This window comes from Amia ocellicauda, chromosome 17 (assembly GCF_036373705.1).
Source record: "Amia ocellicauda isolate fAmiCal2 chromosome 17, fAmiCal2.hap1, whole genome shotgun sequence".
In the NCBI taxonomy this organism is placed as follows: domain Eukaryota; kingdom Metazoa; phylum Chordata; class Actinopteri; order Amiiformes; family Amiidae; genus Amia; species Amia ocellicauda.
In genome coordinates this window covers 10,598,882-10,622,799 of record NC_089866.1, presented here as the reverse complement: position 1 = coordinate 10,622,799, position 23,918 = coordinate 10,598,882, and the positions used below count along the sequence as shown (strand labels likewise).

General features: G+C 44.6%; 2 protein-coding genes across 2 annotated transcripts in view; one reads left to right on the top strand and one right to left on the bottom strand.

The window, feature by feature from the left end:
* trrap (transformation/transcription domain-associated protein) overlaps positions 1–13,479 on the bottom strand; it is a 115,954-nt gene extending 102,475 nt beyond the window's left edge. Inside the window, exons 1-20 of the mRNA XM_066690242.1 lie at positions 13,437–13,479; positions 11,738–11,932; positions 11,129–11,178; positions 10,821–10,931; positions 10,122–10,226; positions 9,796–9,879; positions 9,372–9,428; positions 9,138–9,263; positions 8,847–8,924; positions 8,662–8,750; positions 8,410–8,506; positions 7,877–8,015; positions 7,029–7,107; positions 5,446–5,680; positions 4,941–5,271; positions 4,540–4,637; positions 4,151–4,345; positions 3,544–3,735; positions 788–953; positions 248–504 (exon numbers count right to left, since the gene is read on the bottom strand). Coding sequence (XP_066546339.1) covers positions 248–504; positions 788–953; positions 3,544–3,735; positions 4,151–4,345; positions 4,540–4,637; positions 4,941–5,271; positions 5,446–5,680; positions 7,029–7,107; positions 7,877–8,015; positions 8,410–8,506; positions 8,662–8,750; positions 8,847–8,924; positions 9,138–9,263; positions 9,372–9,428; positions 9,796–9,879; positions 10,122–10,226; positions 10,821–10,931; positions 11,129–11,178; positions 11,738–11,837 — 2,589 coding nt within the window. The 5' untranslated portion in view covers positions 11,838–11,932; positions 13,437–13,479. The remainder of the gene's footprint in view (positions 1–247; positions 505–787; positions 954–3,543; positions 3,736–4,150; positions 4,346–4,539; positions 4,638–4,940; positions 5,272–5,445; positions 5,681–7,028; positions 7,108–7,876; positions 8,016–8,409; positions 8,507–8,661; positions 8,751–8,846; positions 8,925–9,137; positions 9,264–9,371; positions 9,429–9,795; positions 9,880–10,121; positions 10,227–10,820; positions 10,932–11,128; positions 11,179–11,737; positions 11,933–13,436) is intronic.
* Positions 13,480–15,665: 2,186 nt separating this feature from the next.
* tmem130 (transmembrane protein 130) lies at positions 15,666–23,530 on the top strand. The gene is made up of 7 exons (XM_066689779.1): positions 15,666–16,035; positions 16,450–16,621; positions 17,077–17,234; positions 18,286–18,370; positions 18,726–18,928; positions 19,551–19,666; positions 21,179–23,530. The coding sequence occupies exons 1-7, from the start codon at positions 15,951–15,953 to the stop codon at positions 21,371–21,373; spliced, it is 1,014 nt and encodes a 337-aa protein (XP_066545876.1). The 5' UTR covers positions 15,666–15,950; the 3' UTR covers positions 21,374–23,530.
* Positions 23,531–23,918: the final 388 nt, after the last annotated feature.

Genomic DNA, 23,918 nt, shown 5'->3' with positions numbered 1-23,918 from the left:
AATAGGCTGTGTTTTAGGACAAGCAGAACCTCTCTATGCTGTGACAATCAAGCAACAATATCAGCATTGCTCACTGATTACGACTACCAACGTATTACCATTTAAATGACTATTAAAAATGACCATTTAAATGACTATTGAGCTTCGGGCTCAACCTGGTACTGAAAATGAAGTGCAGCTTTCGGCAGATGTAACCATTTTAAGAGGGTGGCTGTCAGGAAGTGCCAGAGGAGGCAAGGGGTCGTACCTGCATGAGCTCGGCTCGGACGGGCTGGATGTGATCGTACAGGAAGTCGGGCTGCAGGTTGTCCACACAGAGCTCCAGCGTGCGAAGGCCCTGGCTCACCAGGGTCTGGGAGCCATTGAGTGCTGACACCAGAGGGTCCATCAGCATGGGCAGGTAGGGCAGCAGGGAGCTGAGTCGCACCGGCACTGTCAGGCATAGCTCCACGAACAGGTCCTTCATGTGCTGCTTGTGCAGGCCGCTCTGGAGCATGTTGAGCCCTGGGGAGACAAGGCCAGAAAGTTGGCACAATGCTGGGCCACAGCTGCTGACACTGCATACTGCTAATTTGAATGTCCGTCCCAGACTTGGTGCTATAATGAGGGAGGACTGTACTTCCCAGTGAACCGGGAAAAGCATTTCTGTTGTGAAATGCAAGGTGCCTTAGGGAAAAACGATAAGTGATGCAATTAACACAACAAAAGAACGCACAACAGTCAGTTGCAATACTTAAGATGTCAGCCATCTGCCCCTCACAGGCACAGCTGGCCTGGTCTGGCGTACCTTGCAGCAGGTTGGGCAGCAGCGGCAGGAACTCCTGGTACAGCAAGTCATGGCTGCCCCCACCGATAGAGCGAAACAGCGCCCGCAGTAACAGGAAGTAGTTGTAGGGCTCCTTGGCAGACTGGGCCAGCTCCATGGAACTGTTGACAATCTTATGCAGGTGGGGCTGGAAGAGAGCGACACAGGGGCATTAACTGGGCCCAACCACAGGGGCAACTACACACACCTCTAGACTGAGACCTACGAGACAAACTTATGTGAAAGGTCACACTAAAAGGTCCTACATCGCCACCCATATATGAGATGCTGTGTTTAAGGCCATTCATGATTAACTGACAACCCCTGCAGAAAACCCATCCTGTTCTCTTAGCAAGCACTGCTAGCTCTAAACTGTATTTTAATCCTGCCTATTATTTCCTCATTGTGTACTACATAGTTGCTTCACGCTTCAACGTACAGCTTGACACCGGATGCTTGAGTTGTACCTCTTCCTATGCGTTTCACTATTCCTCCCTTTGAATGATTCTACACCCTTGCATAGGAATTTAATTCCCAGTAAATGTGAAAAGCACTACAATGGTCAAATGCAAGATGCCTTAGGAAACAAAACAGAAGCTATGCAGCAGGTTGCATTACTTCATCTTCCCTAAGGGGTCACTGATGATTAATTTGAGATAAATAAGGTAAAGAATATGATTATGCTTAAACCAACGCTTATTTCATACACACTCAGTAGGAACAGGCAAACACGCATTACTACATGGATGATTACACTGGGATTACTCACTGTGTACAAGGATATTTTTACACACAGTCTAACAAGGTCATCGTGAAGGAAAAGGTATTTCTGTAAACTCTGATTTAGACGGCAAAATAAATAGCACATTCTGCTCGATGCATTGCATTTGGAAGGCTTCATTCTTGCCCAATTTTACGCGACTCATTTCCAGCTTGATTATACTGTGTGACTGCAAGGCCGACGAAGTGTCAGTAACTCTAGTGTAATTATCCTCAGACTAACACATCGCTGCCTACTGCGGTAATACTCATTGAAATGGGATCCATCCTTGCAGTCTAGCGCCCTTTTCTCTACGCTTGCTTTGCAGTCACTAAAAAAGCACGCACTCAAAAGCACAGTACGTCGAGTTTTAGTGTGGGCCGCCCGAAATATTAAAAGCAAAAAACCCAGAGACGTACAAACCAGCCTGACTCATCCACGGAGCAGGCTGTTCAGAAATAAACCCATCTCCCCATTTAGTAACAGAAGAATAACTATTCCTCAATTGACTTAACATTTGGTTTAAATGCCTCTTTCTTCATTTCCAGTCCTCAGCGCACTGTATCTCTTGGCTAATAAAGCAGCCGTTTCATCACCCAATTAAACTCTCTACCCAAGGCCACAGCACCCATTCAGAGGCGAAAGCACAGACAAAAAATGATACAGAGCTGTTGATCAAAGGGAGAACAATTCAACACATTTAAATTGGAGTTACAGATCATTAAATGTTCACAACCTTGAGCTCTGAAAGATGCAGTTGTGAGGGGGGGGAAGGAAGGAGGAAGAAAAGACACTTTTCACTTTTAATAAATACTATTTTAAAAGTGACCTTCACTTCCCCACAACTTGGGTTAAAGCATCAATCCAAGGGAGAGGTGCCATAGCTCCTCACAGGCTTGACAGAATTCATTAAAATTCATTCTGGGCAACTGATAGCATTCCAGCCTTCAGCAGTATCAAGCCTTGTCAAACTGGGTAGTGGGATGGCCAGGCCGGGTATGTTTTAGGATACGGCAATAAATTGGCTTATGATGTTTGCCGCTAGTATATGGGTCGCTGATCTTTAACAAACGCAGCACGGGCAAAAAATAAATAAATACATTAAAATGCTACAAACTTACGGCACGACTCGACAGGAGCAGGGATAAAATAATTAATTTAGGTCAATGACACTCATGGCTGTGGTGAGCCCCACAGGCGTTCAAAGCACGACTATAAAAATCCTCACTATAGAACAGCCAACCGTGGTGACTGAGACAAATGGAGTCATTCGGTCGATCATTAAGATTTGGAGTGGGATGAAAAGCAGAAGAGCCCGTGACTCTCCGGGACCAGGAGGGAGAGTGAGAGCTGCATACACTATCCGACCAGGAATGAGTAAAGGAAGCCAAAATAAATAGGTTAAAAAAATTCTGAGAAACTGCATTTAACAGCAGGAGTAAAGTGCGTGTGTGGGCAGGGGAGGGGGAGTACATGGTGCTTAACAAAACTATTATTTGACTATTCACACTGCGTTTTCCTGGGAGGACAGAATACCACCAGCTGACTGACACGTCAAATTGAACAGCTGCAACGAGTTCTGTATTGATTAATCAGCACTTTGGGAAGAAATGAGGGAAACAAGGATTCACCTGGCGAGAGAGAAGGATTTCTGCACTAGCTCTTGCAGCTGTTGTTCAATTTAAACTGTCAATCTCCTCCATTCATGTCACATTATAGCTCTCACTCAACACACAATTGGAATAGTTAAGTACACACTTTTGTGCAGCACTAGAACCATTTTAAAATCTACAAAAAGATGGGTAGTAAGAGTATAATCAGTTTAAAATAGATTTTTTTAGAAATCACCACCAATTATAGACATTACCCTATGAGCTCACAAAATCCCTATCTTACTAAAATTAGAATAGCAACCAACCACAAAATAGTGCTGTCTGTGTAGAGGCAAGCAAACATTTAAAAGTCGGTCTTCTCTCACCTTGAGCATCTGCTCGTTCTCAGCAGCGAAGAGCGAGACAGAGCCGAAGACCAGCTTGAAGAGCTTGAGGTAGAGGTTGGATAGCTCCACGTTGGAGCCCATCTCGGGGAGGCGCTCCAGCAGGTACTCCACTAGGATGGTGGCGAAGAGGGCCGACGTGGACAGGTTAGCCAGGAAGGAGTTGGCCACAATCTAAACGGAAGGGGAGAAATGGACAGGAGACAAAACAAAATCTGATGAAATGCCACCACATCTATGTTAATATATATAGATGTCTGTCTGTGTGCATTATCATATCATCGATTTCCTTCAACATTCCTCCTGAAGGGCCAGAGTGCTTTTGGTTTTCATTCCACTTCCAATTAGTTAATTGAACGCATAATGAACTCGACTGAAGCAGTGTAACGACGTCCCCAGGGTCTAATAAAGGTGTGCAATTGAAGAAACCAAATGATACCAGCTGGAGGTTGACCCTTGCAGACTGGATGTGAGGAACTCCATCCTATATCAAGGCAGCTGGTGATAACGTCTGCTTTAAAGCTGCCAATGAAAATATTGAAACATACACGGGAACGTAAAGTTGGGGCAGGGCTGGGGGCCGGGTTACCTGCAGGGCGTAGTTCTTTGAGATCCTTTCCACCATGTAGGGCACTGTGGTCTGAAAGATCTCTTTGAAGGTGAGGGGATTCATCATGGTGAAGACCCCCGCAAAGTGCTCCAGCACCTCCTTCTCCTCCTTCATCCTGACGGTCTGGCAGTTGGCAACACGGATGTACGTCTGCCCGTTGCCAGCAATCTGCACCTTCGGGAATCAAGGGAGGTGGAGGGGAAGGGGGAGAAGAAGGGCAACAAAAATTGATAAGTGCCACCAATCACAGCATGAAAACCAAGACAGTGTTTCACATTCCCCTCTCTCTTGTGCCCTGCCACACCCATGCTTTTCCACAAAGTCACAAATTCCCAGAGGGCCTTACAAGATTAAGCTCTCTTTCCTACCTGGTAGATATCCAGGGCCTGCATGGCGTATTTCACCAGTTTGATATAAATCTGTGTCTCCTTGGGCTGCAGCTGCTTGTTGGGGATGAACTGAGCTTCTGAAACACACAGAGACAGAGAGGGCTTTTCATCAGAGATGCTCATAATGAGAACACAATGACAGGCAGACAGATCCATGTGGGGAAACAGGAACAGGTAGACAGACAGACGGCAACAAACTGATAGAACTCCTCTATCAATCTGAAGGAGAGGGACCGGATTTCACAGATCTTGATTAAGCCCACGTAGGCAATTGATTCAATCACATAACAGAGGGGCAGAATTATAACCAGAAAACCAGTAGCAGGACTGGAGACCCCTGAAGTATTTCTCCTTTCTTCCCCTGGGAAGGCCTGGCTTACCTCCGGGGGCTTTGCAGGAAGTGATGCCCCATGTGATAGTCTTCACTCCACACACCAGAGTCTTCACCAGGCTGCGGCAGTCCGACACCTGGAAGGTCTGCTTGTCCTCCTTGTCTTTGTCCCCCTGCCGGTCGAAGCTGGACGTCGGGGGAGCGGGGGTGACCGGGGTGGGCGGGGCAGGCGGGGGTAGCGGTGCCGGGGCGGTGGGGGTAGCAGGCACCCCTGGGAGGGCCGCGGTCTCCACCACACCCATCTCGGATTGAGGCTTGCACTTCTTGAAGATGGTGACCAGCTGGTAGCGGGCAATGGTGTGGAACTTCAGCACAAACACCTGAGGGAGAACAAAGGTACACTTACACCCTCCTGCTGAAAACCTAGCAAGCACTGCTAGCCTTGTTTAATATTTCCTTCCAGACTGTAAATGTGGAGAAGTGGATGGATCACACTCAAGGATTTGGGACTCCTGGCCACAGGCAGCTCTCAATTCCCTCCCAGGTCACCTTACCTCCAGCATCCTCATCAGGATGTCTCGGCCATTGCCATTCTCCTGTTCGCTCTTGGATCGGATGCAGTCAACTAGGTTGAGCAGCAGCTTGCAGGACATGGTCTGGATGCTGCTGGGCAGGGACTCGTCGTCGATGTTCTTGGCGAAGAGCTGCACAGCCAGTGACAGGTCGTTCAGGGGCAGGTTCTGTCTGACATGGTGAACCAGGTCCGCCAGGGTACTGTAGGCCAAGGGTCTGACACACATGGGGAGAGAGGGCATGTGAGAAAAAAAGGAGAGAGGGGGAAAAAAGGGAGTGAGAGAAGACAAGTGAGTGAGAATAAAAAGAGGGAATAAAAGAAAACAAAGAACAAAAAGTGTGAGAGCGAGAAAGTAAAAACAGAATAATGTATAGAAGGGAGGAGCACAGTGGTTAACAGTAAGGGGAAAGTAAGAAAGCATAAAAAGGGAGTGTGGGGGAGAGAATAAGCAAGTGTGTGGGGGAGAGAGTGGGAAAGAGGTTGTTGAACAGAGGAAGAGCAAGAGAGAGAACCACTTTGAATATTTGGTCTGGCCCTGGTTCTTTCCCTAAACCCCCTACAGAAACAGCAACGGTATTGATATAATGTTTTAAAACATGCCCTACTTTGCAGAGTTTGAACTTAAAAAGTATAAACGGGTTCCCTGATGCAAGTGGGCCGAGCAGGATTTAAACATGAGACTGCGAGCTCCGGCAGAATTATTAACAAGAAAAGAATGAGAAAGTCTGAACGGCCGCCGTCATGGCTAATATAATGTGATTCTGAGGGTTGATTCAATTAAAAATTAAGGGGAAATAAAGGACGATGAATCTCCCTCTTGATGAGAGGAGTCAAGCTGACAGGGCCGGGGGGGCACATTTATGGGGCCCTTAGGAGCTCCCTGACAGCACAGTGACAGGGGCCCTCTAGTGGATAGGAGCTGTAATGATGGCTTGACACCCAGCTCTCCAAAACCGGTCATCTGGAGAGAAGAGACCAGCTAAAGTCCATTACATCAAATTTCCCTTCTCCCCGTGGAACACCTCACAGCCCTTCAGCATCACTGGAGGGGAGAGGTAGCAGGATGTACAAACCACATACACTAATGGAGCCAAAATAATTTTAGATTCAGCAGCACAGGTAATTTGTACTTAAACATGCTGTTTCTTTCAGAGCCTGGAGAGTATTTAAACCTGGCCCTCAGCCCCTTGACACTTCGGTAGTTCTTAATAGCCCACATTAACCCTACTTGGGGGAGTATAGCTTAACTTAAAAGAGTGTTTCTTCAATGTAGCACTGAAGGTTTCACCATTCATACTTAAAATAATCAAATAAACCCATATTCACAATTCTCGGATTTGGTGTGCCAGTCTAGCTTTAATATTGTTAATTAAATTCAGCCTAGAAAAAAACTGTACAGTTCGACGTGTATAGAGTTTTGCGATTGTTCATTTTCTTTAAGTTTACATTTCGAATCACTGCCACCCTCAACCCCTGCTAGCTTGCACGTTTCCTTTAAAACAGGTAATTATATAAATATATAAACAGATAAATAGACAGATGGATAAATAGAGCCTTCTTTACCTCAGAGTCTCCCGTGCCGTGTATCCACAGCCTATTAGTATGGACTCATCAAACAGCTTATCCATGCAAGGAATGAATTCTGTAATACAAATTGTCATTGTTACTTACCCTATCACCACATCTAAAGTAAACATGAAGGCAATTAATTGTACAATGTAGAGATGTACTTTCAAAGCCCCAAACACCTTCAACACTGTAGAGAAGCACAGAGAACGGGGGGGAGCAGGCAGAGAGGCTGAAGGGGGAGGTTAGCGAGCTTTGGAGTTCATGTCTGAAACTGATGCTATTAAAAACCTCCTCAGCGCCAATTAGTAGGGAAGTGGATCGCTTCTTGTCTCATTAAATGTTGCCAAGTTTGGAACTTAGGGACAGGGGAGGGCTGGTCAGTCCGAGGGAGAGAAATCTAGTGGTGATTTTGATATATTTGTTTAAATTTGGAATCCACATTTCAGCTCCTTACCTCACTTTTTCTCTCCTATTTTTCCTTAATTTGGCACCTGCAGTTAGGCAGGACGAGTCAGGAAAGCTCTAGGGTTCAACTTTCGCTCAGATCAGTGAAGCCACTCTAGAAACCCTTGTGGTTGGAGTCTAAGTAGAGCGGAGGGGCAGGGGCAGCAAAATCAGGATATAAACAAAAATAACTATATTCAAAACAATTCCAGCAACAAGAACCACATCCACAGTTTCTGCTTTTGACTAATTTCTTTGGGTTTTGTTAGCAGAAGCGCTATCTAACATCCCGACAGGATGTATTCACTGAGAAGCTTGTTTAATTTAAAGTCCATGGCTGTGTGATTACTACTGCAAAGGCCAAGCCCTAGGAGGAAGAAGGTTGGGTGGGCACGTACGGCTACGGAGGTCAGTCGTCAGGATGTGCTTGGCGGCGATCAGGAGCTCTTTGCGCAGGTGGGCCGTTTCGGAGGGGCAGTTGGTCAGCAGCTGCAGCATCCCTTTGACCATCTGCTGGGAGTACTTTGCCACCAGATCCTGAAGGGGGGCAAGCAGAGGGACAGGGCAGGGCAGGTTAAAATACCTATATTATATATAATATGTTACAAAGATTAGTATGACAGAGGAAGAGAAAGAGAAAGATGGGGAGATGGAAAAGCAGCATCCAAAAGAAGGGAGGATAAAGACAATGAGGAAGAGAAAATAAGAGATAGGATGGGGAGATGGATTAAAGAGAAGGAAGGGTGGAGGGAAAAAGAGAGAGAGAGAATGTAAAGACAGACAGAAGGAAAGCTTAGAGACAGAAGGGAGAATGGTGAAGACAGAGGAGGGAGTACTGGGAGACCATGGCAGAGAAAGGACAGCGTTTAGGAATACATAGTGGTCAGTAGCAGAAGCCACAGATAAACAGTCCTGGCAGTGGGGTGGCTACCTGATAGATGCGGATGATGTAAGCCAGGAAGGACAGAGTCTTGATCTGAGCAGCGATGAAGTCAGCATACAGCTCCTTGTTGTACAGCTTATGTTGCCTGCAATGAGAGTGAGAGTCCATCTCGTTACAGTCCCCACACGAGCCTCTACCAAACGCTCACAAGCCTCAATTGTTTCGCCAGCAGGAAAAACGTCCTGGGCCTTGGGCCTGATGTGCTGTAGTGTGCCTCCCTCTAGTGGCGATTTGGCTTACCTTGCCTGAGGAGACACTTGCAGCATGATGGTGTTCATGATGAGAGGCACAAACTCCGCCACAACGTTGTGGATGTTGAGCTTGTAGAGCTGGAGTATCAAATACAGAAAGAGAGCAAAAGAGAGATCAGTGCTACTGAACAAGGCCAGATACATGTGGCCATAGCAGTAATGGGCAGAACCTACCTGGTACATCAGCACAACGATGATGGGCAGCTCAGCCAGCACTTTGAGGGACAGTGAGCCGCGGGGGATGATGGTGTGCTGAAGGAAGAAGAGGGTCAGTGAGTCAGTGAGGGCTGGGCACAGGTTGGCAGACTAGGCTTGGGGACTCTGTGGGAAAACCTGCTAAATCCACGCTCTTTGACAAAGAAAGCGGCTTTTGTGGGAGATTAATTGACCAAGTCGAGGACAGACTGAATGCCAGCACGGCGGCGGGTCTGTCAGAGTGAGTACTGGCGCAGGTCGCTCGCTCACCGTGCGGGTCTCGCTGTCTTCTCTCTCCGGCGCCGTCTTCACCACCACCGAGGTGATCATGCCGACCATCTCAGGCGAGGGCACCGTGTTCTCGGTGATCACCTGCGGGTTCTCAAAGTAGCGGCCCTGTATAGAGGACAGCGCTTAATTTAACATAGTCCTGTGTCAACATCAAAGCACAGACCCACAACCAATAAGTAACTAGAGCAAATTTCACAGCTGAAGTTATCTTACCACCACTTTGGGCAGCTCCTTATAAATCTGCTTCACAAAGTCCAGGAAGTGATGAATCTGTGAGAAGGAGATAAAAGTTTCTTAGAATAGAACTAAAACATGTGTGTGTGTGTGTGTATATATATATATATACATACACACACACACACACACAAATGTAATAGTTTATTATCCATCACAATGATTGTGAGTCTCGAATATGATTCCATCTCTGTACTTCTTTGCTGAACTGATTATTGCTGAAAAATGTTCAGTTATATCATAATTGAACATAATATTATACCAATAATTGAACAATTTAGCACCAGTGTTGGACCGAGTGTGTTATCTTAGTTAAGGAAGTCCAAGACTTGGATTGTGTATTTCGTGGACTTCTGTTGGCCATCTCTGTACTAAACACACAATAAATTGTAAGGGCCGATACCTCTTGGGTGATGGGAGGCCGGAACTGCTTGTGTAGCTCAATGATGATCCGGAGGCAAATCAGCACATTTTCCTCGCTCTCGATCTGAAACACAGAGACCGCCCTGAATGCCTGGTTCCGGCACACAGACCCACAAATCAACAGTCATCTGATATGTTCACATGGTCTGTTCTCTCACATTTCCCCATTCCCTACTTCTTCTTTGTCCTACATCAGGTGTTCACCTCCCCCCACCCCCTGTGATAAAATCATGAAAAGGCCAAAGTTACAACACCCCCCCCCCCTTTCTTTGATGTCTATGACCATCTCAACAACAGCGCACTCACCTCTAGGAAGCGGAACATGACTGACAGGATGTTCTTGGTGTGCGGTCTCAGATGCTCATTGGTGGGGATGCGATGGATTATTTCCAGGACCAGCTTCCGCAGTTGCTGTATGAGAACACATCGTCATTTCAAGATAAAACAAGCAAAACGGAGGATTCCCCAGCAGAGGTCTCCAGAACATGGTCAAATTTGCTGTGTCGGGTTAAGAACACTTGCACAGGTGGAGGAAAAAAGACGCCAGTGTATGTTAGACGATGTTATTCCTGCTCCTGATTTTGTGTGTACAAAAGCTACTTCTACACTGTAGTGGGGTTGGATAACCGTAGTGGTTAAGGAAAAAGACTAGTAAGTTACACAACCACCTGTGCCTCCATGATTTTTAAAACATCAATCGAAGCTTGGCTGACCACCCAATTACTATTACTGCCTTTAGATACAAGTGACAACTATATTACAAATTATGTAGGCAGTGGTGTTGTACTAATTTGGCCTCTATTACACAACATCTCAAAAATCTACAGAGGGCACACAGCAGGATCTCTCTCTTCATAAAGATATAGTAGTGCTGATCTCCCCTACTTCCCGAACACATATCTGACACTGATATACTCAAAGAGAAGAGAAAACTTTACTTTCACTGGATGAGCTACAGGGAGCAGATCAAAACAGGCGCCAGCTACAATGTTCAGTGTACATTACCTGGGCAGGCTTCTCCTGTAGGAACTGCACCTCTCCATCCTGCAGAAAGGTGAGGAAGCGAGGGATGATGTGTTCCAAAAAGGTGGAATACTGAGGGGAGGATGTCACATTCTGGAAATGTAAAAACAGAGCAGAGGCGCTGTAAATACCCACAAGACAAACAGGGGGTGAGAAGCTTCACAAGGTTGCTACAGATACTATGCATCACAATCATGAGCATCTCAACACAGGCTACTGCCCTTCCTAGTGAGGGATCTAGACCGAGTCAGGCAGGGGGAACAAGAGAGGGAAGAGAGTCCGGGACTTACCTCAAAGTTCTCGCTAACTTCTTGCATCATCTTCAGCTTGGTTTCGTCAGCTGCAGGGAGAGAGCAGAAGGTGCGGGGGGGAGACAGAAAGGGGGTCAGCAGACGCTCCTTTCTCAGTGCACACCCATTCCTTTCTGGCTACAGTCCTAGCAGAAGCTCTCAGATCTTATCAGTTTTAACTTTCAGCGCCCAGACAGAGAGGTCCAGAATCTCAGGCATGCACACTCACACGCGCACAAGCACACGCGCACACACACACGTCCTCTGCTGGGCTAAAGTACATTGCCGTCATCACTCTGCTTCCGCTTAAGACCCTTTGACAGGAGATATTGATGCAGATGGTGCAATTCGTCTATGTCGGCTACACCCCAAAAAGAGTGTTCTGGGTTGGAAAGCCTAGGTCGTTTTCATGCAAGCCATATCACCTGGGTCAATTCACCACGCACAAAAAAACAAAAACAAAAATCAAGACAGGTAGACAATGAGTGACGTTGAAACAGTGCCTGGTTTGATGCACTTTAAGGAACACTGTCAGGCAAGTCTGGGGTGTGAAATGAGTGGCGTGTACTTTAGGTGATGTTCCAGTGTGTTGAAAGCAGGGGGACTCACGAGTGTTGTTGTCCGTGAGTGCTGCCACAAACTGCAGGTATTTCTTCATCAGCGTGGTCTGGTCCACCACCGTGGGGCTGGGCGTAGGGACGAACGCCATGACTCCAAGAGAGCGCGTCAACGATGGTTGAGGGAGGCTGGGCTGCGTCACAGAGTCCTCTACATAACCACTTCCACGTCCCCAGATCTGAAATGCTGAAGCACCCAACAATCCCGAAACAAGGTTAGAGACTTAGCACTACTGCAATTTGATTGAACTCTTATTCCCGGTTCAGGAGTTGATTGATTGCACAAGCTCGGATCATCTGCAAGAACCTCCTCCAAACTCTGCCATTCCCACTGTTCAAAGTGTGTGATCTCTATGGTTCACAACCTATCCAATGCTTATCCAGCACTGCACTACTTTACTCTACCCACTACAGCAGGTCAGATCAAAAGCCTATTTTGTTTACTGCTTGGTTAAGCTACATGCTTTCTAATATGAATCCTGGAACTTATTTGCTATACCTCACACTGCATTTTGCTTCAATGTATTGCTTGCTGTACTTTCTGTTTCTTTTTTTCTATAACCACTGTATATATTGTGTACTTTATAGTGTGTTGGAATGTAATGACAGCCGATAGGACTGGACTTGTAAAAAGGCAAACGGCACAGTAAAATGTATATAAAACGCAGACATCTCTCACTTTTTAGTACATTTTACCAGAAACTGTACAAAAATGAATAAATAAAAATACATTTAACATACAAGTACACTATAAAACAGAAACAGGGGTCAAATTCCAATTTAAAGTATTAGATGTAAGTACATAAGTGTAAACAATATGTGATCAACACAGCAAAGGTTTGCACAAATATGGCCTACTTCATATCATCTAGAAACAACTGGATGCGCGGATCCTGAAGTGTTCCTACAGTTACTCAATTAGGAATTACAGAGGCCCGGCGATCTATTACAAGGTTTGTGCTTCAGTGTGGATGTAAATAATTCGTTATCACTATTTCACTATTGACAACATTAGACACAGAGGGATTCAGAATCAATAAAAAAAATAGAAAACGAAAAAAGAAAAAGCGACACCGGTGTGGAAATGAAATAATCGTGAGTGAAATACGCCTGACTACAGCTCTGGTCGTCAGAAGTAGCTCTGCGTGTCCAGTACAACACACATCACCGTCCAGATCAATGTCACTGGCTATCGCTGTGCTACAACCAAAACTGCACAGGGACGGAGCGGGCAGCAGGCACGAACACGCCTCCCGTATCAGTGACAGGCGCTTCGCAATGACTACACCGCAATAACCCCCTATATACAAAGCATGCACTATCAATGTAATGATGAGGCACATAGCTCAAAATCACAAGACGTGTGAAGTCTGCAATAACTGATCGATACAGTTAAATATGGTTTATGTACGGTGTGTCGATTTAAAGAAACAACCGATTTAGATCATCTCCCTCCCCTTCTCTCTCTCTCTCTCTCTCTCTCTCTCTCTCTCTCTTCCCCCCTGCCTTGGCCCAATCGAGGGTGTTTGAATTTCTTAGCCAGCTAATGTGATCCCCGAGGCCCACGTGCACACATTGGTATCTACAAACAGTAAGTTACCTTAAAAAAACAAATATTTACTAAGAAACGCATCAAAATAAGACTATACACATGATTTACTCAAAAAAGTAACGATCACATTTAAACTTACCTATTCAACACAGACAGGAAGGAGCTCCAGACTCACTTCCGACTAGGTGCATTTAGAACCGGCCAAATGTTTTTACGTTTAGTGTATCAATGCGCCGGCGTGTTTTTCTTTTGTAATTAGGGATATGAACTAAAATGATACCCAATTATATTAATTGGCACTGTATAATATGTTTACAATTGTATACCGTTGCCATTGTGTTATTTATAGTCGTGCATTTATAGTGAAAACAAGTATCCTTCTGAGGTATCTTTGTTACGCTGCGGAACGATATACGAAATGTATGGGAGGCTCCAAGACCATCATTTTCGATGGTCTTTTTGCTTATGTCTGACGTAATTATCAAGCGACCGACGAAGTATCCAATGAAATATCGAAGGCGCTTTCCCCGGTGATTTTAATAAATCATTGAAAAGGAAACGTCGTAATCCCGGCGGTCACCCTGTGGCAGCGATGATGGACCTGTGGCAAGCAAGGTCGCGTATGTTAGCAAGCCAAGCGAGCGGTTATCTACGTTTTTTGGGTTTGTTTTTTGCCAGCCCGCCCTTCAGTTATCTGAGCTGATTGGCACTTTAGAAAACCAGTTAGTTTGTTTTGCTAGGATGGTCCCGCCCCCAAGCGCTAACGATATCTGAATATTCATATTTCAATATAATCTAATAAGTAAGATTACAGAATAAGCAAGAACAAAAAAAAAAAATGATGCATTAGCCTTTGATGTAGAGTACATTTGTGGATACTAATTTATTTCACCATGGTTTGACACATAAAAAAAAAAAAACTGCACCATAAAGTATATGAATCTACTACCGATTTTAGTTAGAAAAAATGAGGTTCTCTGGTAATGGTTGCGTGCAATTACAAACAAAAAACAAAACAGTATGAAAGGGTTACTGATGCACCCACATGAACAAACTTCTACTCACTGCATTGTAATGGCAGGGCAATCCGCATTTCTGTGGCACTGTGGTGTGTGATCGAGAGATCATTGCAACCACGAGTCCCTCTGCTGCAGTATGGTGCCTTGTGATTGTCACTTATAAATGTACAATACCATATCAATCTGTGAGCAAAAATGGAGTGAGGGACAAAAATAACCTGCATATTTGTTGGTCAGAATTGTCCTGGTTGTGCTCTATTCAACTTTATATTGCAGGGGGCGATAGTAAAGTAATGCAGTTTCAATAGCAACAATAAATTAATCTTAATCTGTCTGTACTGTGACATTTTTAATTATATAACATTTGAGCAGGTCACCATACAGTTTACTGAGTTTTTTTAATTAAAATGTAAAATGATAAATTCATTATCACCTTTGATGTTACACTTTTAGTGTAAAGTATTCATACCCTGAACAATGGTATATTTAGAGTTTGCTCAACATGGATCTATAGATAGATAGATTAAATGTTACTATGGTTTACTATAGTACTGTTAGTTCTGTTGTACTTATTGCCACCAGGAGGCGTTCATTTCCCTGTTATTCTTCAATACAGTGTTGTATTTAGTACTAATTCTCAGCCCTGCTGTGTAACTATTGTGATTGAACTGAAATACAACTTGAATTTCGGGGTTTTACCTTAAAATGTATTTCAAGGCAGGCATTCGTACATTCAACTATTATTATTATTTTTTATTTATTGGCAGATGAACGTACAACATAAGTGCAATACAAACTATACATGGGACATCTAAATCCATCCCAAACTCATACTGTATTTAAGTATTTAAGATTTCTGAAAAGCGTCTCTTGCATTGCAGAAAACGCTCAAAACATGCCACCCTCTCCTCCTGCCTGTTGTGCTACAATTTTACTGACAGCTCCTAAATATGGTATAGTAAGTGGTGGCACTCCTAGTTCTAGGTTTTAAGAGGAAATTTGTTTTTTTGTTTTATATATATAGAGAGAGAAAGAAATGCCAGTAGGGTTATCACTTCAGATGCATCTTCCTCAGAATCAATAATAATAATAATAATAATAATAATAATAATAATAAATTATCCTAACATCGTTGAACTGTACCTCAATCCCAGGGTGCTCTGAGAGAAGGTGTATCCCATCATCACCAACACCGAGATCCCAAAACGCTTCACACGCTTCAATGATAGAACAATGTTTTGCCTACTGTAATGTGACGTAATGATAACCTAATCAATACTATTGGAACGTATCGCTCTGTTGCTTGTGGATATTACTGTATGGATGTCTTCATTCCCAGTGTTATTTCAGTAACTGCATCGTGACCAGCCCTAATAGCGATTGACCGGGACCCAAACTCTAGGATCACGTGATGGCCAAACTGCTGGGATGAAGAGGAGGAGAAGAAGAAGAGAGAGCCGCGTCTCCCGCACGCATTTATTTTTGAAGCAAAGGCGCAGAGCCATTTCGTATCTGTCGTCCGGTAGCAAACGGGTGTTCCCGGTCCTATTCTGCTGCCGCCTGCCTGTCTCTGCAGTGCATGTGCGCAGTGGCGAGTCTGCGCATCAGTGAGTCTTGGACTTCAGTGCTGCGGGATGACGGCTGCGCAGCTGTGCGTCTGCCTTCCCTTCTTGTTGGCGCGGCTGCTGGATGCGACCGAGAGAGACGACCCGCTGGCAGGTAACCCTGAGCTGTGTTTACACGGGTATTTCAACCCAGGTTCATGTGACACCAGGAAGAACAAACAAAACAAAAAAAAGATGTTGTTTTTCGTGTTCCCGCAAACGTTGTGAATTAGCCGTAACTGAAGTCAAACATTGTTGCGTGTCGTGTGCGGGAGGGTCGGGGATGATGGCGAGGCTACCTTCACAGGTGTGGTGTTGCTTTGAAGTCGCCATTTGTCTACAGTTGCGAGCATAACTTGTAATATTAATAATGATGATAATAATAAAAGTGACTCGACAAATTATATTAATAATAATTGTGCGCTTGCCACGTTGCTACTCCGGTTGGACGTAGGAGATGGAGAACTTGACGCATCTTCATGTGTTCTCTAACCCCTTTCTCTTTTCATTTCTTGTTCTCTCTCTGTAGCGTCTATCCCAGGAAAAGTGGCCTTTCATCAGATCGAGGGCAATAACACTTACCTTCGCAGCACCGGTGAACTGGCCACCAACGTCACAACCGTGGCCGCCTTCGAGCTGTCCGACCCCCGGCGCGCCTTCCGCTTGGCCGGCTTCTCCTACATGTGGGACATAGGCGATGGGTGAGCTTCATGCCATGCCATGCTATCTAGGGTCCTGGTATGTGACAGGACGCCTATTTAACTTTCTTGTTCAACATTACAGTTGTATCTCTTAATTGAATCTGTTGAAGTCACTGATTATGAAATATATCAATGGTGCAAGACATGATCTATTGGAAAACATTTGAAGGTCCTGTACATGTATGTGGTGTCACAACAAATATGTTCAATAGCCTTAATAATGTGTAACTTTACATTTTGAATTTGAATTGCCATGGTCAAAAATGTAGTAGTAGTAGTAATGGTAGTAGTAGTACTTGTATATCTTTTGGCAGAATTCCTGATGGTTCTAGCTTGAGTGTAACCCAAAGTGGAACATCTGAACCATAAAGTAATGACATTTTGATTTTTGATTTGATTTGAATTTGATTTAAAGAAGCCAAAATGTGCTCTTCTTGTCACCCCTTGACCTACAGGCAACCCAAAGTACAACACCTGCCCTATGTGAGGTACAATTACTCAGTCCCGGGAAACTACACTGTCAAACTGAAGGTAGATGCCTACTGGAATAAAACCGGAAGCAGATATCAGTCACCAAGGACTGCATCCTACATCACTGACCTTAAAGTGTTAGGTGAGGTTGCTACGTGGAGGTAGCTTTTTAAGTTTAAAGAAAATATGTATTTGTGTTGAAAGGTCAGATGGAGGAAATTTAGATCTATTAGTTTGTGATAAAGGATTCTTACCAGGTTCAAACCACTGATTCACTGTGTGGCCCTGAGCAAGCTACTCAACTTCCTTGAGCTGTGGTCTTTGGATGAGATTTAAAACCCAGCATAATAACTCGACAGCTTGTACTTGTTTGTGTACTTTTTCACCCCTGGTCTCCCTTAGTCGGTTTGGTTAAAAATATCTGCTAACGCAGTATAATATAATACAGATTCATAAAGCACCTTTAGTCAGCACTGACCTCAAGGCACTCTACAAAATGTCAAATGCCAGCTGATTAATCAGTCTTAAGCTGGGACTTGAATTCTAAAATGGTTTCAGGTTCTCTGATTGATTAACTCTGGGAACTCTAGAACATTAGCCTAGTAATTAAAATACCTATTATGTACAGTTTTAAGTCCAGCCCTAGGGGTATTCATAAATCCTCAGTCTTGTGAATGCCCAGGATTATAGGGGGATAAGAGTTCATTAAGTTGGGATGCTTCTGCACCATGTATCACTTTGTAAGTCGATGGATCAATTCTGGAATAGATTGGGAAAGATGGTGTAAAATCAGAGCAATTGTGGACTGACTGCAATTAATGTTGTTCCTGTTAAAAAAATGTGATATTGAAGGAAGCAGCTGTTGTTGTAGATGAGATTTCCTTTCCCTGTATGTGCAGAGAGAGATTCTGCTGGGTTTTAGGCCCTTACAAATGGCTTAAGAACACATCTGCATTCCTAACATGTGCATGGGGAAAATGTCACTGTGAGGAAGAGCATACAAAGAACCAAACTCTCTCGAAACACAACATGGCCGCTGGTTTGTTCTTTGAGGGGCAAATTCAAGAGACTGAGGCCTGGCTGAACAAGAAGTCGGGGAGAGTGCGCTGAGATTTCCTTCTAGTGTTTCAGTGTTGTTGTCACAGCGTGTGCGCGTGGTCACAGGGCACAACTCATCATGCTGGCCCTTTCAGATGCAGTCAGGACTATCGAGGTGACGGCCCCCAGCAGCGTCAAGGTGGACCAGGGTACCAGCCTGTCTGTCTGCATCACTGGAAGGTAAGAGCCGTGTTGACCCTCACTGGGCCGTAATGAAATGCATTTCCAGACACCAGCAGCAGTGAATCTGCTAGTCTCCATATTCACAGTGCATCAGGATCGGCTGCCTCATTGAAACCCTGCCTTGTTTGACATTTATGTAAACTGCATGGTGTTGATGTTATGTAGTGTTTGTGTTCAATAGCAAAATTAGTTATGTGTGTCTAAAGCAGTTTATTTTGGTTATGCATGGGCTTTGTGGTGCTGACAGTAGGGGTCACAGAATTGTAGCATCTCTCCTTTTCAAACTGTGATGGCTAGCACTAGTGCTGATTTTCCATGCAATCTGTGACATCTGTCCTCTTCCTCCTGGCAGCCCCCCGGTGGTGCTGTGCTGGGTGATGGTCCCAGACTGCGTTGCTGTCTCCCCCACCCCATGCCATCTGGTGATGCTGTACGGAAACACCCTGTACCTCAACTACACCTTCACCAGCACGGGCAGGTACTGCCTCAACATGACCGCCAGGAACGACATCAGCTCGCTGCAGAGTTCACACGACATTACTGTGTCCAAAGGAGGTAAGCAAGACGCTCTGATTGTCCCCAAGTATCTGTGCATTCCCCTTCAAAAGCCTTTCGAAATCAGTCTGCCGTGGCTGAAGGAGGAGTCTTGCATCGGGGAAAAGGCACAGGTGATGTAACAGTTGTGCTGCCCTGGTGGTATTGCTCATGTGATCGTATTGGAGAGGAGAGCTAATGCTGCAGAATGCTTATCGAATGGGATGGCCACAGATTTTAAGGACCAGCTCGGCCCGTCACGCTCATCCAGAGCTTGTGACATTCGTGCGTTCGGGTGCATAAGAATGATCATGTGTTTTAGTGTGGTTGTTCAGGGTCTTCACAAGTCAATCTTGTACATGATCATTTCTCAGGATTAATCCTCATAACCTTCAGGGGTGCCTCTCGGCTTGGGGTCTGGTTGTGCGATGGCAAGCTATCGAGGAGTTGTTTTCTATTTAATGATTTGTGGGCCACAGAGAGGCAGGATGAGGAGAGCTACAAGAAAATGGGCAGAGATGATTCTTCTTATGTTTTTGGAAACAGAACGCAAGTGAACCATTGTTCTTCTGTATCTTTTATGCGTCTCTGTGCTCCTCTGGACCTCTCTGTGCCACGGTGCGACTCGGTGTCTTCTCCACAGTGACTCACCCGGTGTTCTTTATCCTGCCCTGCGCCACCCTCATCATCATCTCCCTCGGTTTCATCATCTTCTCTGTGTGCCGCCCCCACCGCTCAGCTGCGAAGATCAGGGTGGAGGTATGGATGATCTCGCTTTTTCCTCTACTAGTATGTTATGAATCAGCTCAAGGCAGTTTACCTGTCCTGGTTCTTGGGGCTTGCAGTGTCTACTGGTAGTCTCTCCAGCTAAGCTCTCTAAATAAAATTTCTGGGCACGTGCAATTTCTGGGGAGGAAGATAAATGTTTACTGGTATACTGAGGTATACCAATAAACCTATCCAAAAGTAACATCAAATACCGAGCTATGAAGTGTGTTAATATTGCATTATAATTCAGAGATGCAATACAATCTAAATTAAAGTAACTGTGAGGTCCATTAAATGTAAACAAAGGAACAGGATTTCCTATATTATACACTTTTTTTTTTTTTTGCCACAACTGGTTTAAGTTCAGTGCTCCTTTCACACATATGCACACACACACAGGTTTTTTGAACAGGTTTACCGACTTATAATACATCAGCTGCAAAGTTGATCCCGCTAACAAACACAAGGGGGAGCACAAGGCTAATAAATAACAGTAGTCTGGGCAATAGAGCTTCAGTGCTCCCTTTAAAGCGATTATCCCTTAACGCAGTAGTGCATTGCCATTGAGCTGAACACAGGGGACGTCATGCACCCTTGAGTGAGTTTTGCGCAGTGGGATTGGAAATTAGACGCTGTCAAAAAAAAAAAAAAGAACAAAGTGCCATTGCTTTTTTTTTATCTCACGAGAAACTCTTCATGTTCTTGGTTGGCTGCCCCCGTTCTGAAGTTTCTCTGTTATTTATGATGAGGAGAACAAGGACAGTGTGCGCTGCTCGAAGGCAGAGATGGTCCAATAACACTTTGATCATACGTTGTTCCGCAAACCTGTCACGGGAAGGAGAGCAGCGTACGAGAGATGCCTGCGGCCACAGAGGTAGTCTGGGAGCTGTGCTAGGAGACGGGACCATGGTGCTCTTGCAGAGAGTCCCGGCAGCAATGTGGAAACAATGCAGGCAGTAGGCTGATAATCCTTCTCTCTGCTCAAAGTTTGCCTATCAGCGAGGCGATTGTGTTTGTCTCCAGGGCTTGCAGTGGTTACGATATTTAATTTTAACACGTTCGTTTTGACGACAAGCTTTTGGATAGTGTCAGAATTAGGAGTGGTTAAGAGAAGTGCATTGCCTCAAGATCCAAATAAATGAGGGATTGTATTCACAGATCATTAACTAGGATCTGTCAAAAGATCTGTGTGGTATCCACCAGGGAACAAGGTTAATGTAATGCACATTGATACAAAAAGTAGGGGAGATGCTGAACCAACTAGTTTTCCTCCTGTTACATCATGTAAAAGATATGGAAACATTGATCAGAGCTGAACTAGGGGTGGAAGTTCCTTAGAGCTCAGATGGATCAAATCCCAGAACACTCGCAGTACCCCCGGAACCTGGGCTGAGATCTGCTATGCTGGGGGATAGTCTGTAGGACTCTAGAGAGTTAAACTAGACTAAGCTTTATTTCCCTGAGCTATCTGACTGAACTAAATGTGTTTATATGTCCCTGCAGGAGGCCAGCTTTGACTTTTCTTGCCACTTGGAGCAAGTCTCGTCCAGCAGCTCGCAGTTTGAAATGAGCTCCCGGGAACTAAGCGGTTCCCACTCGTCTAAGTCCGTTCAGACGACGGTGAAGGTTGAGTGTGCAGGGGAGGCCTCCCCCCTCCTCCACAAACCTGGGAGGCCAGTCGTGACCTACCTCATTTAACTGCCGCCCGGTGCCCTGTGCCTGGTTGGCCCTCTCCCTTCTCTCACAGCCCCGCCAGTACAGTCTTTTTCTTTTTATTAATGGTGCAAACACGCACTGCCATTCCCTGTCCTGCTTTACAATAAGAGCAATCGGGAAGGGATGCTACAGGATGGAGGAAGGGAGAGGGGGCAGTGTGGTGCTGTATTGTAATGGGTCCGTGGGTCCCAGGGTTTGGAGCTCCCTCACAGCTGACTGGTAAACCTGGGAGAGAACAGGGCTGGCCAAAATTAATGTTTTTTAATACCTACTTGAGTAAGCATGTGGGCTACAGGAGCCATTCCTGTAATCTCTCTTTCTAAGCCAAGTGACTAGCACTTAAGAGGTGTGATGCCCAAGTCCCTGTCTAGAGATGTGCTTTAATGGTGCAGTGGTTGACTATATGTATAGAGCACAGTATTCACCTATGACATTATCTTGATCCTGTCACAGATAATAGTTTTTTTTAACACTTTTTCATGGACTTATTGTTTCATTCATCACTGACAAAATGTTATACAGGTCTTCATGACGTTGCATTTAAACTGAAACCCTGGGAACTGCTGTGTTTTTTGGTCATGTTTTTGTTCAACCAGAGCTCCCCAGAGTCTCTCGCTGGCTCATGGTTTGTACACTTATTGTTGATTCCTCTTTGTTTAACCCCTTCACTTTTGTCAAAAACGTCTTGCAGTCGACTAAGAGTTTGGTTGCAGGTGGGGGCCGGTGCGGAAGAGGGCACAGAGGTGTTCTGAAAGGCATCTCGCACTGCAGGGCCAAAGCCATCAGGGTTGTGAGTTACTGTAGATCCTCCAGGGAAATCTCCACCAAAATTATATTGTAAAAAGAGGAAAATGACAATCGCAGCACAGCCGGCAGCCAACCAATTTGTGGTTATTAAATTATTACACGGCAGGGCCTTTTGGAGTTTGTGTGGGTGGATCGAAAAGCTCTAGATGCCCTCTGGTAATGTGTAACTAGTTTTGAGCACCTTTTAGTGTTGCACAGTGAATTGAACCACAGCATGCTCTTAATTCCATTTGCCAAAGGAAGACTGCATTAAGGAGCAGACCGCATCTGCTCAGCAGCCCTTATGAAATGGACATTGCCGTGTCTGTCTGTGTTTCTTCATTGCTTTGGCTGGCTTGAGTCAGTAGCAGAAATGCACTTATCCCCTCTCCTTTCAGATGGAAATCGTGCACTTAATCAAGCTGGTCAATGCAGATCTAAGCCAGGATGAAACTGTAATTCAATCATTGCAAATTGCAGGCCCTGTACTCGACCTGGACTTGGATAAAATCTAAATTCTTGACTCACCCATTAAAACTTCAACCCTTTACTCAGTTGCAGCTTGATTTTTTGTCACTTCCTTCTAATCATAAATGTAACTGCAATAATGTTTAACTGACCCTTGATCTCTGGAGGGAATAATGAAGAATCCTCTTGGGAACAGAACTGTCCGATCAAGTACTGGGTCTAGCAGTTGCAAATGGCCTGTCAAAATTTAGTCCATGCCAGAGTGTCACTTGGTAGTTTGAAGAGACTGAATCAGTAATTTCCCTGCTTTCATTATTAATTGTTCAGTTCCTAAAACATTATGGAGATGCTATTTTAATGTACAGATGCTGTTCAATACTAGCCACTTTTACCTGACAGCCTCATATTTGTCAACCATTACATAACATTTCCAAATTATAGCAAGAGGAAATTGTCAAAGCCGGAAACCTAAGGTCTCACACTTGTGTTGGTGGGGATTTCTCCCTCGACCATCTTGCCTGTTGAAATGGTACAATTTTACAGACTGTGTCAATGAACCTCCTACAGGCAATTGCTTTTTGGTCTTTGCCCTATTAATCTCAAATGTGTGTCAACTTGAAGTGCCTTTTTCTGACTTTATAGTGCTCTGCTACAGTATTTTTTAATTATGTATCTTCCTTTCTTTTCATGTTTTTGTTTGTCATCTTTAGTTGTATTTTATTTTTAAAATTTTAATCACGATTTGTAGGTGACCATGATCTATTTATCTGAATTGGGGGAGAGAAAAAAAGAAGGTTCAAATAATGTGTGGGAAAAAGATTGTTCAAACAATTGTTACTCCTGTAAGTCCATAAATATATGAATAAAGAAACAAAAATATTCTTATGTTGTGGTTCTGGCTCTTTCATCAACAAGTAGTGCATCTTGCATTACTAGTAGTAGAAGTGCAGAAAATGAGCTGGTTTCTTTCTTTCACATCCTGACGCATAAAAGTTACGCAGACTGTTCTTTCACTTCCCCACCTCCCAGAGACCTCCCCATGCTGTACACGGAGAAGAGACATTCTGATCACTATAACAATCAACTTTGTAAATAAATCTCTCTTGATTCACACTGCCTAAAGAAACAAAGCTTTGGTCTGGGATAAACCCATGGGGCTTCATTATCCCCTGCTATAGTTGTTCTCTAGTCTCTTTGCTAGTTAAACTCCGATCGTGCCTTAGTCCTTTTGAAGTACAGTATCTTCTCTCTGATTTGAATGGGAGATGTTGGG